At 30.0% G+C, this 12,778-nt stretch overlaps 1 protein-coding gene across 1 annotated transcript; it reads right to left on the bottom strand.

Annotated features, from left to right (window-relative positions):
• Nucleotides 1-7,195: 7,195 nt before the first annotated feature.
• LOC146953068 (bidirectional sugar transporter SWEET3-like) lies at nucleotides 7,196-9,742 on the bottom strand. The gene is made up of 6 exons (XM_085707754.1): nucleotides 9,594-9,742; nucleotides 9,458-9,494; nucleotides 9,144-9,366; nucleotides 8,489-8,650; nucleotides 7,726-7,845; nucleotides 7,196-7,616 (listed from the first exon to the last, which is right to left on the bottom strand). The coding sequence occupies exons 1-6, from the start codon at nucleotides 9,628-9,630 to the stop codon at nucleotides 7,419-7,421; spliced, it is 777 nt and encodes a 258-aa protein (XP_085563880.1). The 5' UTR covers nucleotides 9,631-9,742; the 3' UTR covers nucleotides 7,196-7,418.
• Nucleotides 9,743-12,778: the final 3,036 nt, after the last annotated feature.

The raw sequence follows: 12,778 nt of genomic DNA on the forward strand, positions 1-12,778 counted from the left end.
AAAGTAGAAAAGTATTTATTAAAAAAATTAAATACTTTAATTTTCAATACATTTAATATATATATTTTTGTAAAAATTTGTCATTTTTTCTTTGGTCAAGTAATTTAGTGGCAAAAATTCATTTTTTAAGATGAATAACTGGGGTGTTCAGGATTCGAACCTCAACCCATACATATAATAATGCGTTGTTCCTGCTAACTGAGCTATGCTCCTAGAGTTTTCAGACATTAGTATTTTCTATTTTTATTTTACAAACAACAAAAAAACCTGATAAACTAATGTAATGATCATGATGTGTCTTGTGAGATATGAAATTTCACAAATAGATAGCAGCTTTTACGTGTCCTTTCAAGACTTCTCCATGCTTACCAAATCTTCAAAGAAGAAAAAGACAATTCTGGGGAACAAGAGTGCGCATAACGTACTTTTTTGTCATCCTCTTCTACATTGTTGCCACGTTGAAAAACTTTAACTGTGTTATGTTCTGAGAACTTGCTTGGTTTGGTTTCTGTGTAACTGAAAATTCAGAAAAGTTTGTAGGGAATCGTTCAGTGTAAAAGGAGTGTAGTAAAATAGAAACTGTAGTGTACAGCTTTTGATATAGTTCAGTGAGTTAAAGCCACTAGAAGAGAAACAAATGCTTGTGATATGTCTATACTCGAGATGTGTTTTTCTTTCATAGTTCATTTATTCATTTGTATAAATGACGTGTTATTCTGTTTGTATAAGTTGTAACTTCATTATTTGAGGACCATCATCACATGGGTTGTGAATTTGTTGATGTAACAAAATATTACTTGTTCAAACCCTAATTATATAAGTGCATGTTTGGACCGACGGTCGTCAAAAATCACACTAAGTTACTTCAATATTTTGGTGAGATCTATACTTTAGGGTTTTTACAAAGTCATCGGCCATCCAAATATTCAATAAATATGGTAATCTCATTCAAGGAAATATATAATCTTCTTTGATGTATTGTCCGACATTAACTATATGCATTTTTTTAAGTTGGGACTCAAATTTTAGTTAATCACATTATGAGAATACAATCATATTCCCTAGACTCAACTCATGATGTTGAGGGAGTGTTTCATTTTTATCATGAATATCGTATTTTTCTGTTGCAATCAATCATGTATAGTAGTTCACCATAAAAGATCATCACGTGTAGTTCACTGTATTTTTGTGTTACAATCAAAGTGTTTCAATTTATCATGCATGTATTATTTTTTCTTAATCCTTAGATTTTTAAGAAATAAGATCGTGAATAGTTTATTCTTAATTGAAGTTTATTAACTGTTTGAACCTAACCACTTAACTTGTAATTATTTTTTTACATTTGAAAGGATACTCATACGCAGTACACAGAGGTATAATGAAATAACAAAGTGTGTCGAATTATTTTTTTGTGTTACAATCAATCTTGTGTAGTTTTTGAGGAAGTGTTTAAATTCTATTATCATGCATGGAGTAATTTAATCCTTAGGTTTTTAAGGAATAAGATAGTGAATAGTTTATTCTTAATTGAAGTTCATCAACTATTTGAATCTAACCACTAAACTTAGAATTATTTATTTTACATTTGGAGGGATACTCATGCACATGTATAATGAAATAACAAAGTGTGTCGAGTTGTTAAAAACAATTAACTAAAGTATTTAGCAATATAAATTCTTGTTTCAAATTTGACAATATATATTAAACAAAATAAAATACTCCAAAAGTGATCTTGCTGTAAAAGACAAACTTGCATAATATAATCCAAAAGTTGAAAAATACAGTTTCATTTTCCTTTCTAAGTAGCCCTTTCCCTTTATTTTCCTTTTCCACCCCATTTGTATATTTTTATCTTTCATTCCTTTCCTTTTCAAAGTTGATCGTTATGTCAGAAATTATTTTGTATCATGGGGTAGTATGTGGTGTCCCTTGACACATGATGATATGGCCAGTATTTTAAAATTGTAGTCTGCGCATATGGTCGAATATGGGAGTGGATTTCCTCCGGTGTATTTTCTCCTGTTTTCTGCAGCGTGGGAATCTACACCATTAAATTTATTATCTCTCATAATTTCAAGTTTTTAACATTTAAATTTTCAAGGATTAATTTTGGTTTAAAGGCTGAGATTTCACTGGACCCTCCAGTCACTGGGGAGGATCCATTCCCGGTCGAATATGCTGGGATCTAACTAAGTTATATAACACACTTTACAAAAAAAAAAGTTATAGTTACGTATAGTATTTATGCCATTTTGGAATGATTTAGTGATTGGTAGAATATGGAAGGAGTGATATAATATGTATGTATCCAATTCATAATTTTTTAAAAATATAATTAATTCATCCATAAATTAATATCAAATTAAAAAAAAATTCACACTTCAATACATACTTTGTTTAAAGGAAGGTCAAGAGATCAAACATAAAACATATATGCACAGCAAAGTTTAAAATTATATATATGAAAGATTTACGTACACTTGAATAGAAAACAAATAGACAACAGACTGAGCTGCTAGGCCTTTTTGGATGGCAAAACCAATTCTCGTAAATACAACATTCATGAACTTAGAAGACATGACATCACTACGCATGACCTTTTAAACTTTATGTAAAATGTCAACAACCTCTGATGCTAGGAAGCCGAAAGATTACTATGCATTTAATTATAATTGGATTTTAATTAATTTTGTGAAATAGAATTTGTTAAGAAAAAGTTGTACCTATTTGCTTAACTTTAATAAAAAAATTATGGGTCTGGTTAACGAGTGCCCTAAGGGCACTCTTTAAGAATTCCTAATAAAGAAATTATTCTTTAAAAAAGTCAAAAACTTCAATTTTCAATGCATTGATTTCATAAACTTTGATAAAAACTTACTATTTAAAGTTACTAAACAATGCCCTAAGGGCACTTGTTAACATTTCCCTAAAATTATGGTCTGGTTAACAAGTGCCCTAAGGACACTCTTTAGGATTCCTAATAAAGAAATTATTCTTTAAAACACTAATCATCAAAACACAAATTTTTACGGTGACTATGCATCAAAACACTAATCAACATATTGTGACATAATGATAGATAATCAGATCTTTTAAGCATATGATTAAAGTTTTGGCCACAAGAGTAACAAAGTAGTACTTTGTATGAGTCATAAAAAAAAAATGAAGAAGGTAGTAGTACTTTGTAATAAGAGTAGCTAGCCATGTGATTCTGAAGTTGATGATATCATATAATTTGATGAATCATCATAAGCTAAAGAGCCTGTGAAAGTTTATAGTAAATGTATTGTGACCCCATAACACCATGTGGGATATAGTTTGAAAGGTTAAATGCTCTCTGTTGTGTCTCTCACCAAAGCACATGATTCTGGTGATAGATAGAGAGGTTTCTGCTTCTAGTCTAGTGAGTCATCAGATCACAAAATTCGAAATTAAAAAAGGCATAGATAGGATAGTATATAGGATTCTTACGGATGTAATTTAAATCTTATATAAGAAAGAATTAAAGTTGGTATTAATTTTTCAAGAATCATTTATCTTAATGGGATATGCATAATATTTTGTGGATTTGGCTCTAATGTGATAGCAATATTACTAAGAAAAATGTGGTTTGTTTTGGTGACAATTGGTTTGTGCATGATCATAATTTTGACTGTATTGTTTGGGTATATACTCTTATTCTCATTCTGTTTAAGTTCTTCATGAAGTTACTAGTATTAGTGAACACTGAACTTTAGTATATTAAAGTTTTGTAATGTATGATATCCAAGTCCAATTAATAATTATTCAATATCATATCAATTTTATACATTTAATTATTTTAAATCAATTTAAGTTTTGAATGGTTTTTTTCTTTTTTCATATGATACTCGATAAAACTTCATGGTGCATGTCTAGTGCTATGATTTTTTTAGGGAAATGGTAACAAATGTTCTTTGGACACAAAAAAAAATTAAAAATTACATATTCAACACATTAAAACTTTAAAAAAAAAAAATTCTTCGCAATATTTATAAATAATTTCCTCGTTTGCACCGTTAACATTAAAATAATGTTGAATTACGTCCACATTCCTTAAGTTTAACATATTTTCCCAATTACCGTTATAAAATGTTAAAATCTAGTCTTAACAATAAAGTCAAGTTGGTGTCCCTCGGATTTTAACACAGATGGTAGGGATATTGTATAATATATACATGTTCGAGTTACGAACCTCGAACATTCCACTTATTCATCTTAAAAAATTGAATTTCTAGTCAATATATTACTTGATCAAAAGAAAAAAAGTCAAGTTGATTGTCTAAACTACTTAGTGTGTGTTTGGTTTAGCTTTAAATATAATTGATTCTGACAGAATTGATTCTGATAGAATTGATTCTGACAGAATTGATACTGAGAGAATTGATTTATGTTTGGATACAATTATGTAGAATTGATTAAACAAACTGATTTATGTTTGGATACAATTATGTAGAATTGCTTTTGAATGTATAATTACTAAAATAGACATAGTTAAAGGAGAATTGATAAAGGGCAATAAAGGAAAATAATAGGTTGTAATAATAAAATATAAAATTTATTGTTTATAATTGATTCTAGAAAAGCTAGAAGCTAGGATTTGTAGCTTCATGGAGAATTGCTTTTGGAGGATAAAAACAATTCTAAAAAGCCAAACCAAACATGTTGTTTTTGGCTAGAATTGCTTTTGGCACTGTTTATAATTGCTTTTGGCAAGCCAAAAGCTGAACCAAACAGGCTCTTAATTTACAAGAAGAAGAATTTAATGACATTGATTATGCATATAAGACTTTATTGGCAAGTTTTAGAGGCTTTACATGAGCTTGGACTTTGTTAGAAAGCTTCAGAAGTGTGGACTTAAGAACTCAGTAATTCCAATATCTTTGATGAAGGGATGAAACGACAAAGCAGGTGTCTTTAAAACGATGTTCATTCAGACGTTTTTATTTTTGTTTGGTGATCCTTTAGTATCCAAAAGGTTTATATACTAAAGGTTTATATGAATATTGTCCGTTGCATGTGAGTTTGCTGGTTTTTTTTTCTTCTTGTCTTTAGCACATGAACTCCCTTATGTATCAATCAAGGGGTCTGGATTCTTTCGAGTGACCGGCGAGTCAAGTTAAATCTAACTCACTCATTTTTTATTAATGTATGTGAGACCCTCCAATAAGAAGTGAATGAACAGTTTTAATTTACATTGCATTCCCCTGTGTGAAAAAAATCACGGGAGGGGATTATTTCCCTATCGGGGTCTGGATTCGCTCCAGTGATTGAAGAGTTTAGTTAAATTCAAGCCACTCTTTTTTTCATTAATGCATGTAGGATCCTCCCATGCGAAGTGAATGCATGTGGAACATTGTTGATTAAGCTGCATTTTTTGAAGAAAAAAAGCAGTTTCTGTTTCTTAAAAAAAAATAAAAAAATTGGAATTCATGAAAAAGGTGTATGTTATACATTCATAAAAAAAAAAAAAAAAAGGATTGAATGGTGTATATCAAACATTTTTTAAAAAAACCTCTAAAATGTTAAGAAAATACAAAAACTCTGTTTTTGGAAATATACTCACGGGGTTCCTTCTCTAGAAATTTCAATAGCATCCCAACAAATCATTCCACATATAGCATATGTACTTTGATACTATTATTCAAATTTAATTTATGTGTTTTAACCAAATTAAAATTGCTCCTTTTTTGCCACATTTGAGGAAAGAGTACCTCGTGACATATAATAGGACCACAAATGAGCACATACATATTAATCAGTTAGGACATGAAGAGTATCCCCACAATTTTTTGAGTTCACACCCTTCACCTAGTTAACCTTTCTTTCAGCTAAGTGATGTCAATATTCCTAAATCAAGAAACAGAATTATATCATTCAGATGAACCACAGCAACAATCTAACATGTACTAAAGAGATACATAACCAATTAACCACTATATGGGTAACCATACAAAAAACAACTAAGAAAATGCATCGAAGTTTTATTCATTTTTGGAATACTAGATTCAAACGGAATACCACAAGGTTGAAGAGTGTTCTTCCAATCAAGTGTGTTGGGAAACTGGAAAAAAAATCAAAAATAATAATCAATTTAATATGTCACGTGTCTTTTTTCAACATTTGTCTCTTCTAAATTAACTAAATTCTCGGATTCGAATCTAAACTTGGGTGTACTCCAACATCGTTAAAACTCTTAATTATTGAGAGTTTACCGTTCAATTAGGTTCCACAAGACTTAACATGTTATTCCCTCAATTGCAAGGAAATGTTATACAATTTACACACAAAAAAGTGTCTCCTTTCAATATTATAATTTCTTAAAGCATTTCAGATAAATAAACTGACTCGTTCTTAGAGTCAAACAAATTTGATGTTAAGGTCAAACAAGACCTGGTCTATTTAAGACAAGATCGAATGGATCTAAAAGACAATGTGATATATTTTATCAAATAGTCTAATGATCATAATTTTATTCTTTAAGATGAATAAGTAAGTGTATAATCTAAATTTTACACCTCGTATATTACAATGTTCCTATCAAGGTAAGTATACTCACAAGAACGTGATTAATTTAATTAAGTCGAAAAGTTAAAAGTGAAAATATAAATACATTTAATATTTCATTGTGTGTCCATGCCCAAACTCGGTTCTTCAGAAAAATAGGAGGAGTGATATTTGTACAACCAATTGTTGTACAACTTTTGTGACGACTCCTTTTTTTCTCTCTTCTTATTGGATAAAAAGAATAGAGAGAATGAAGAAGAGAGAGAATAAAAACACATGTGAGTATGAGAGAGAGAGTTGTCACAAAAGTTGTCACAAATTGGTTGTACAAATATCATTTCGCGAAAAATAGTACAAGTACTTTACAATAGTTACTAATTAAATTGACATGGATTTCAACTTGAATATTTTGCTTATATAAGCCTTGTCACGACCAAGTCCAAGTTAAAATAGAATTATTAATAACTAGGGGTGAGTAAAAGATTAATTGATAATTTGATTTATATGTTATGTTATATCTAACTCTAAATCTGATCAAAGCAATCCCTTATACCTAATCCTTTCATAGTCTCGAATAAACATGATGCCAGAATCCAATAGATCTCCCCACTATATACACACATATTTCTAAGTAGTAAGTGGCACACATCTGTCTCCACAAAAATAAAGGTTTAATGGAACATGCAATAGGAACCAACTCCAATTTATGTGATGAATTAATACATCTACTAGCAAATTAATTAGCAATAACTAATAAGAACATAACTTCATTTTTTTTGGGGGGGGGGGTAGGGGGGGGGGGTAGGGGTTAATTAATAAACAAACATAATAAAAACTAGTGAAAATCTTAATCTTAGGTCTTGAACATTGTCACACATGACAAATTGTACTAACTAAGAAGTTGTCACATTCTTTTCTAAGTTCCCCTTTTCTAAACCACCCTTTTCCAAGTCCAAGTCCAAATTCTCTAGGCTTACAAGCTTAGGAAGATCTACTTTGTTTGGTTCTTCAATAACAACACTTCTTTTCCAATATTTGCAGTGGAGAACCAGCTGGAGGATTCCTAAGGGTGTTCCAATCACACTTGGTCCCTATTAAAACCAACAACATCAATGTCAATAAGATTATCTTCATATAATTAAATTATTATGTTATTAATAATTTTAATTAATTATCAAATTATCCGAAAATGACACAAACCGCAACGAATATATCCCGAATGAGAAGTCCATAAGTGAGCCACAATACACTAGCCAAAAATGAACACAGTGATAAAGGTAGTGGCATGAATTCCACACTCTTTGTTTGTATCACTTTCTTCTGCAAAAGCCAAAATAAAAATTATGTAAGCTAATGACTATAATTTACAAAAACCATATTAAAATAAAATATGAAGCTATACTCATTTACTTCACAATTTTTTTGAAATATTGTCGGACAATAAATGTGAATGTCTCTCTCCACCGGATCAACTATAGTTGATCAATATTAGAGGAGTTAGTGTAATTTGTCCTTAATTTTTAAATAAAATAATTTATTTTATAATTTAATTAAGTGAACAAAAGAAAGTGACAAATAATGATAAATTGACAATAGAGGAATACATTAAAGTTTTTTTATTTTATTTTTCAACCACCAACTTTTAAGACGGAATATATTCATGAAATTATAGGAACGTATCAACTTACTGCTCCACATTATTAATATCACAAAATAAGAAGAATGTTGGATTTTGATAATAGATCTAGTCCAATGATTGAATTTGCTTAACATTTACAATTTCAAAAATCATTTTAAAATAATAATAATAATGTAAATGACTATGTTATAGTTTAAAATTTCAGAACCAAAATGAATATTTCATTATTCCATTATATAGATGAACGATACCATGTTCCCCTGTTTCTTTTCCTTTTTAGTAAACTGTACCCAAAAATTTGAGTGGAAGAAAAAGATGACTCACCATAACAACCAAAGGAGAAGCATACATTGCTATTGACACCCCCAATCCTACACTACCAACAAGTTGCTTTCTGTGACTATGATCAGGGAAGGCAAAAGCTGATGCAAGAGCAATGGCACAGAACACTAGAAGAGTTGGTATAGCTACCATGGCTACTTTCACCTGTAAAAAACTTAATGATGAGTTTCACAAAATACTTAACTTTTTTATGATTCTACAAACATGCATGGTGATAAAATAAACAATGGTTTTTTTTTTTTTTTTTCTAGAACAAATGATGCATAACATAACATAATTGTGGTGGCAAAGACATCAAAAATCTTGACATCGCGGCCAAAATTACACTTGCGGTCGCAAAAACATAAAAAGTTTGACGTCGAAAAGTAGTTTAGATGCTGGAAATCCAAAAAATGTTTACTATTATCTTAACTCAAATGTTTCTTTGATCTAATTTCCATCTTTTGTAATTTGATGGTATAAAATAATATTGACCAACCCAATCATTTCACTTGGTTTTGGAAGAAATATAAAATAATGAGAAAATTTTCATGCACATAACTATTATTCATTTGGAACAATAAGGTATGAAATTTTTATATAAAAATTTTGTGCATTGAAAAGAACTTAGAGGCTCAAAAATTAATGTATTACTTACCTTTCCTTTGGATGAAGAATACCAAAAATAAATGAGAACATAAGCTAGCTCCAAAACAATCCCAACTCCATTAACAGTGACAAGAGGAAAATTTTCCCATTTGTTGCTTACAATAGGCAATCCATACCAAGTGAAAAGGAGACAGTTCAATAGTCCTATAGTGTAAGGAATACATGAAAATTCCTCAGTGCTTTTTTTCCTTATCACCCTTTTGAAGGTAACACTGCAAAATCAAATCAAGCAAAAATATTTTCAATGCTTCATAGATGAAAGAAATTAAAATAGTTTGTAATTTATAATGTTATGTAACATACATTGGTGCAGCATAAAGTGACACTGATGCAACATTTCCTGCAAGAAATTAATAACACTTTAATGAGTCATTTTATTTTAAGACTTATGCATAGTAATGTATAGTGATGCTAAGAAGCTAAGGAATGAACAAAGTACCAATAACAGCAACAGCCAAACGAAGGGTTTCTGCCATGTTAAAGTTTCGATCTTTGCTCTCTAGTGATATGAGAGGAAGATATTTTGTAGTAGTTTGTGAGAAGACACTTTGAGGATGCTCTATTTATAATACTTTTTTGAGTACTGTTCAACACCTAGTAGAGGCTTGCTTAAAGTATTATTATAAGGTAAAAAACAAAATATGAAAAAGAATATAGAGAACTCAAAAACATAGAGAGATAAGGTTCTTAGTTAAACATATGAGGAACTATTCTTACAAAGGTTAAACATGTGGTTAGCCTTCTTTTAACTATATAAAGAAAGTGTATTTGGACAAATAACATAAAATTATGCTTATATATCCTATATCTTTCGGCTTGAGAAATTCTACTTTTTATTATCTGTGTGTAGGCTAAATGATTCTCACCTAATGATTTGTTGAGAATTGCTCTTTAAGCATCTAGGAATTGTTCACAGACACCTCAAATTATCCAAAATACCTTCAATGACAATTTTTTTTTTGAACAACAAAATTTATTGAAGACTTGATCCCTGCTCAAGACGAACAGAGACCTGTAACAGTGAATACAGAACAACAGCGCCGTATATAGGCGGATCACCAAAAAGAAACACCATAAAATACACAAAACACTCATCACCTAACCAAGACCTACCTTCAACACCCAATAGAACAACGACCACCAAACCCAACTTCACCACCGAAATAAAATCCATCGCAAACTGCCACTGAAAAATGAAATCCATACAGCCCTTCGCTCGCTACTCACCCCAAAAAACACCCCTCTAAATAAAAACAACCACTTCTCATCAACATAGCTGAGCCACATCCAAAAATATCCTATTCCAACGTTTAGTCGGCCTCCACCACCTCTTTACCTCTGATCCACCGAAGAAAAAACACCAAAATAAGCCTAAAGCAGACTTGAATCAAAGCACCAACTCCCGATCCTGAATCAAAAGCGATCATTAATTACCGTTTGCATCATTTTCTTTCTTATTTTCTAAGTGCTACTTAATTCTTCTTTCTTTGCTAATATGTTGATTTGGAATTTTATTTATTAATTAATAATTATCTCTTAATTTTATTACCGATTCAACTTCAACGCTGCAGAATTACCAAGAGCAGTAAAAAAAGTTTGTTATTGATTAGAATATGAATATTTTTTTGTTAGCTATAATAATGATCGATGACCATTTTTTTATGTTTATTGATGTCATTTATATTGTAAATAGAAGATTGTTCTTTAAAAAATATTATATTTTTATTTTATGATTCATTTTTACTATAAGAGCCGAACCTCCACTTTGATTGAGAGGGTATATGAATAACTTCAAAGAGTAATCTCTTCAAGTTAGGTGATATTTGTAGTCAACAAAGCTTCAAAAGAGATTTTAAAATTAATCTTTAAGGTTTAATTAAATTCAATTTTTGAGATCATTTATTAAACCTACCCAAGCTGTGACCAACATTACATTTGTCATATTAGAAATTGACTTGTATCCAAGCAAAGTTTCGGATTATGAGTCTTGTGTACGAAAAAAAATATGGTTGGAAGGGGTGACCCCATCAAAGATATCCGTTCTGAATTTTCAATGGAAATTAGTCATTGTTAAAAATCCGTGAACATTTGCATCAGTGACATAGTAAAAAAAACTCATCCAACCTAGTGAATATTGAATATTACTTCAAAAGTTAAGATATTAATAATTCTTATTCATATTAATACTAGACTTTTAATTTTCATTAATTTGAGAAAAATTATGAAATAAAAAAATTAACCTTGAAGAACCGTTTGAGTTATTCTAACTTTTCTTTCGAATGACGAGTTCTAACTTACAACAAATTTATGTATAACTTATCAATTACAAAATTATGAACTTAAACTCAACTCACATCATATGTGACCAGAATGTTTAACCATCTATGCCATCTATTACATTGCCATTGGCCCTTGCCCTTGTCCTATTAGCCAATATATACTCCAAATTCCTTATTATTTTCCAGTTTGGGGTTAAAGTATGGTACAAACAAAATACACATTTGCTACTAACTCTGATTAGAGAATTTAGGGTGGTAGATGGCACTAGATTTGCACCATCCCTTTTTGACATATTTCCTGCGTGTCATTTGAAATTTTAAGTAAGGTTAAAAAATGCTGGCTATGTTCATTCTTTGTTTTTATGGATACAATTTGATAAGTGGCTATGCTTTTATGTTGGTAAAGCATTATAGATACCAATAATGCCTTAAAAAATATTACTAATTGAAGTGCTCTGTTCTTGATGATGTGGATTCCATTTTCTTGATATATAGAAATTCATTTGACAAGCCACAAATTATGTTCATTGGAATTGTATTGTTTGCTTCCTATGTTTAGAAAGAAAACTTTTTATTTTCTTCTTCTCCTCTTAAATTTGAAGATAGTAAAGAAGATGCCCTAGACAAGTTTATTCTTGCATGTCAATGGGGTGTGACATCCCATCATATATTATAGTTTATAATCACACATATTTTGACTTCTACTGCAAAACGTATATGTGCACATGATGTACCAATTTTAGTAATAGTATTTTTTTTTTGAAGAAATTTTAGTAATAGTAATTAAGAATAATTTTTGCATTACACACAATGACCTTTTTTTTTTTGTCTTATCTATTTATTTTTCAGAAAAAAGACTCTCATAAGAGTTTGCTCGAGAGGTAATAAGTAAAATTTGGTCAATAATTCTGATACAGATTCAAACTTGAGTTCTATTAAATAAGTCATTTTCAACCATTTAAGTTCAATCGTTTGATTTACCATAGCGAGTTTGGTGGCTAATTTAGAGTTTTTCTTAGGATCGAACTCGAAACCCTAAGATAAATGAAAGCATAAAATTTTACATTAATTATTCCCTAAAAAAAAATGTACGAAAATTATTCATTGGCTAAATCAACTAATATAAACAGTACACGAAGGAGACAAAAATAATATTACCCAATAAGAGAAAATAATATTATATTATTCTTATTCACGCACAAGAGATAATATAATTGCAAGTGTGGAATCATATGAGTGAAGGAATTCAACGATAAGAAATTAAACGATATGCCATTGATAAAATAATCATTAGCATAACCTCGTTCCATTTCAATGCTAAAAAATAGTGGGCTTATACTTGTTG

The sequence above is a fragment of the Medicago sativa genome, chromosome 1 (genome assembly GCF_051527215.1).
Source record: "Medicago sativa cultivar Bolivia chromosome 1, Bolivia_mono, whole genome shotgun sequence".
Classification (NCBI taxonomy): domain Eukaryota; kingdom Viridiplantae; phylum Streptophyta; class Magnoliopsida; order Fabales; family Fabaceae; genus Medicago; species Medicago sativa.

Coding starts and splice junctions, on each gene's coding strand:
- LOC146953068 (XM_085707754.1), bottom strand. CDS start 9,630: ATGGCAGAAACCCTTCGTTTGGCTGTTGCTGTTATTG. Junction 7,846..8,488: donor CTTCTCCTTTGGTTGTTATG/GTGAGTCATCTT, acceptor TGGCTTTTGCAG/AAGAAAGTGATACAAACAAA. Junction 7,617..7,725: donor TTCGGGATATATTCGTTGCG/GTTTGTGTCATT, acceptor TGGTTTTAATAG/GGACCAAGTGTGATTGGAAC.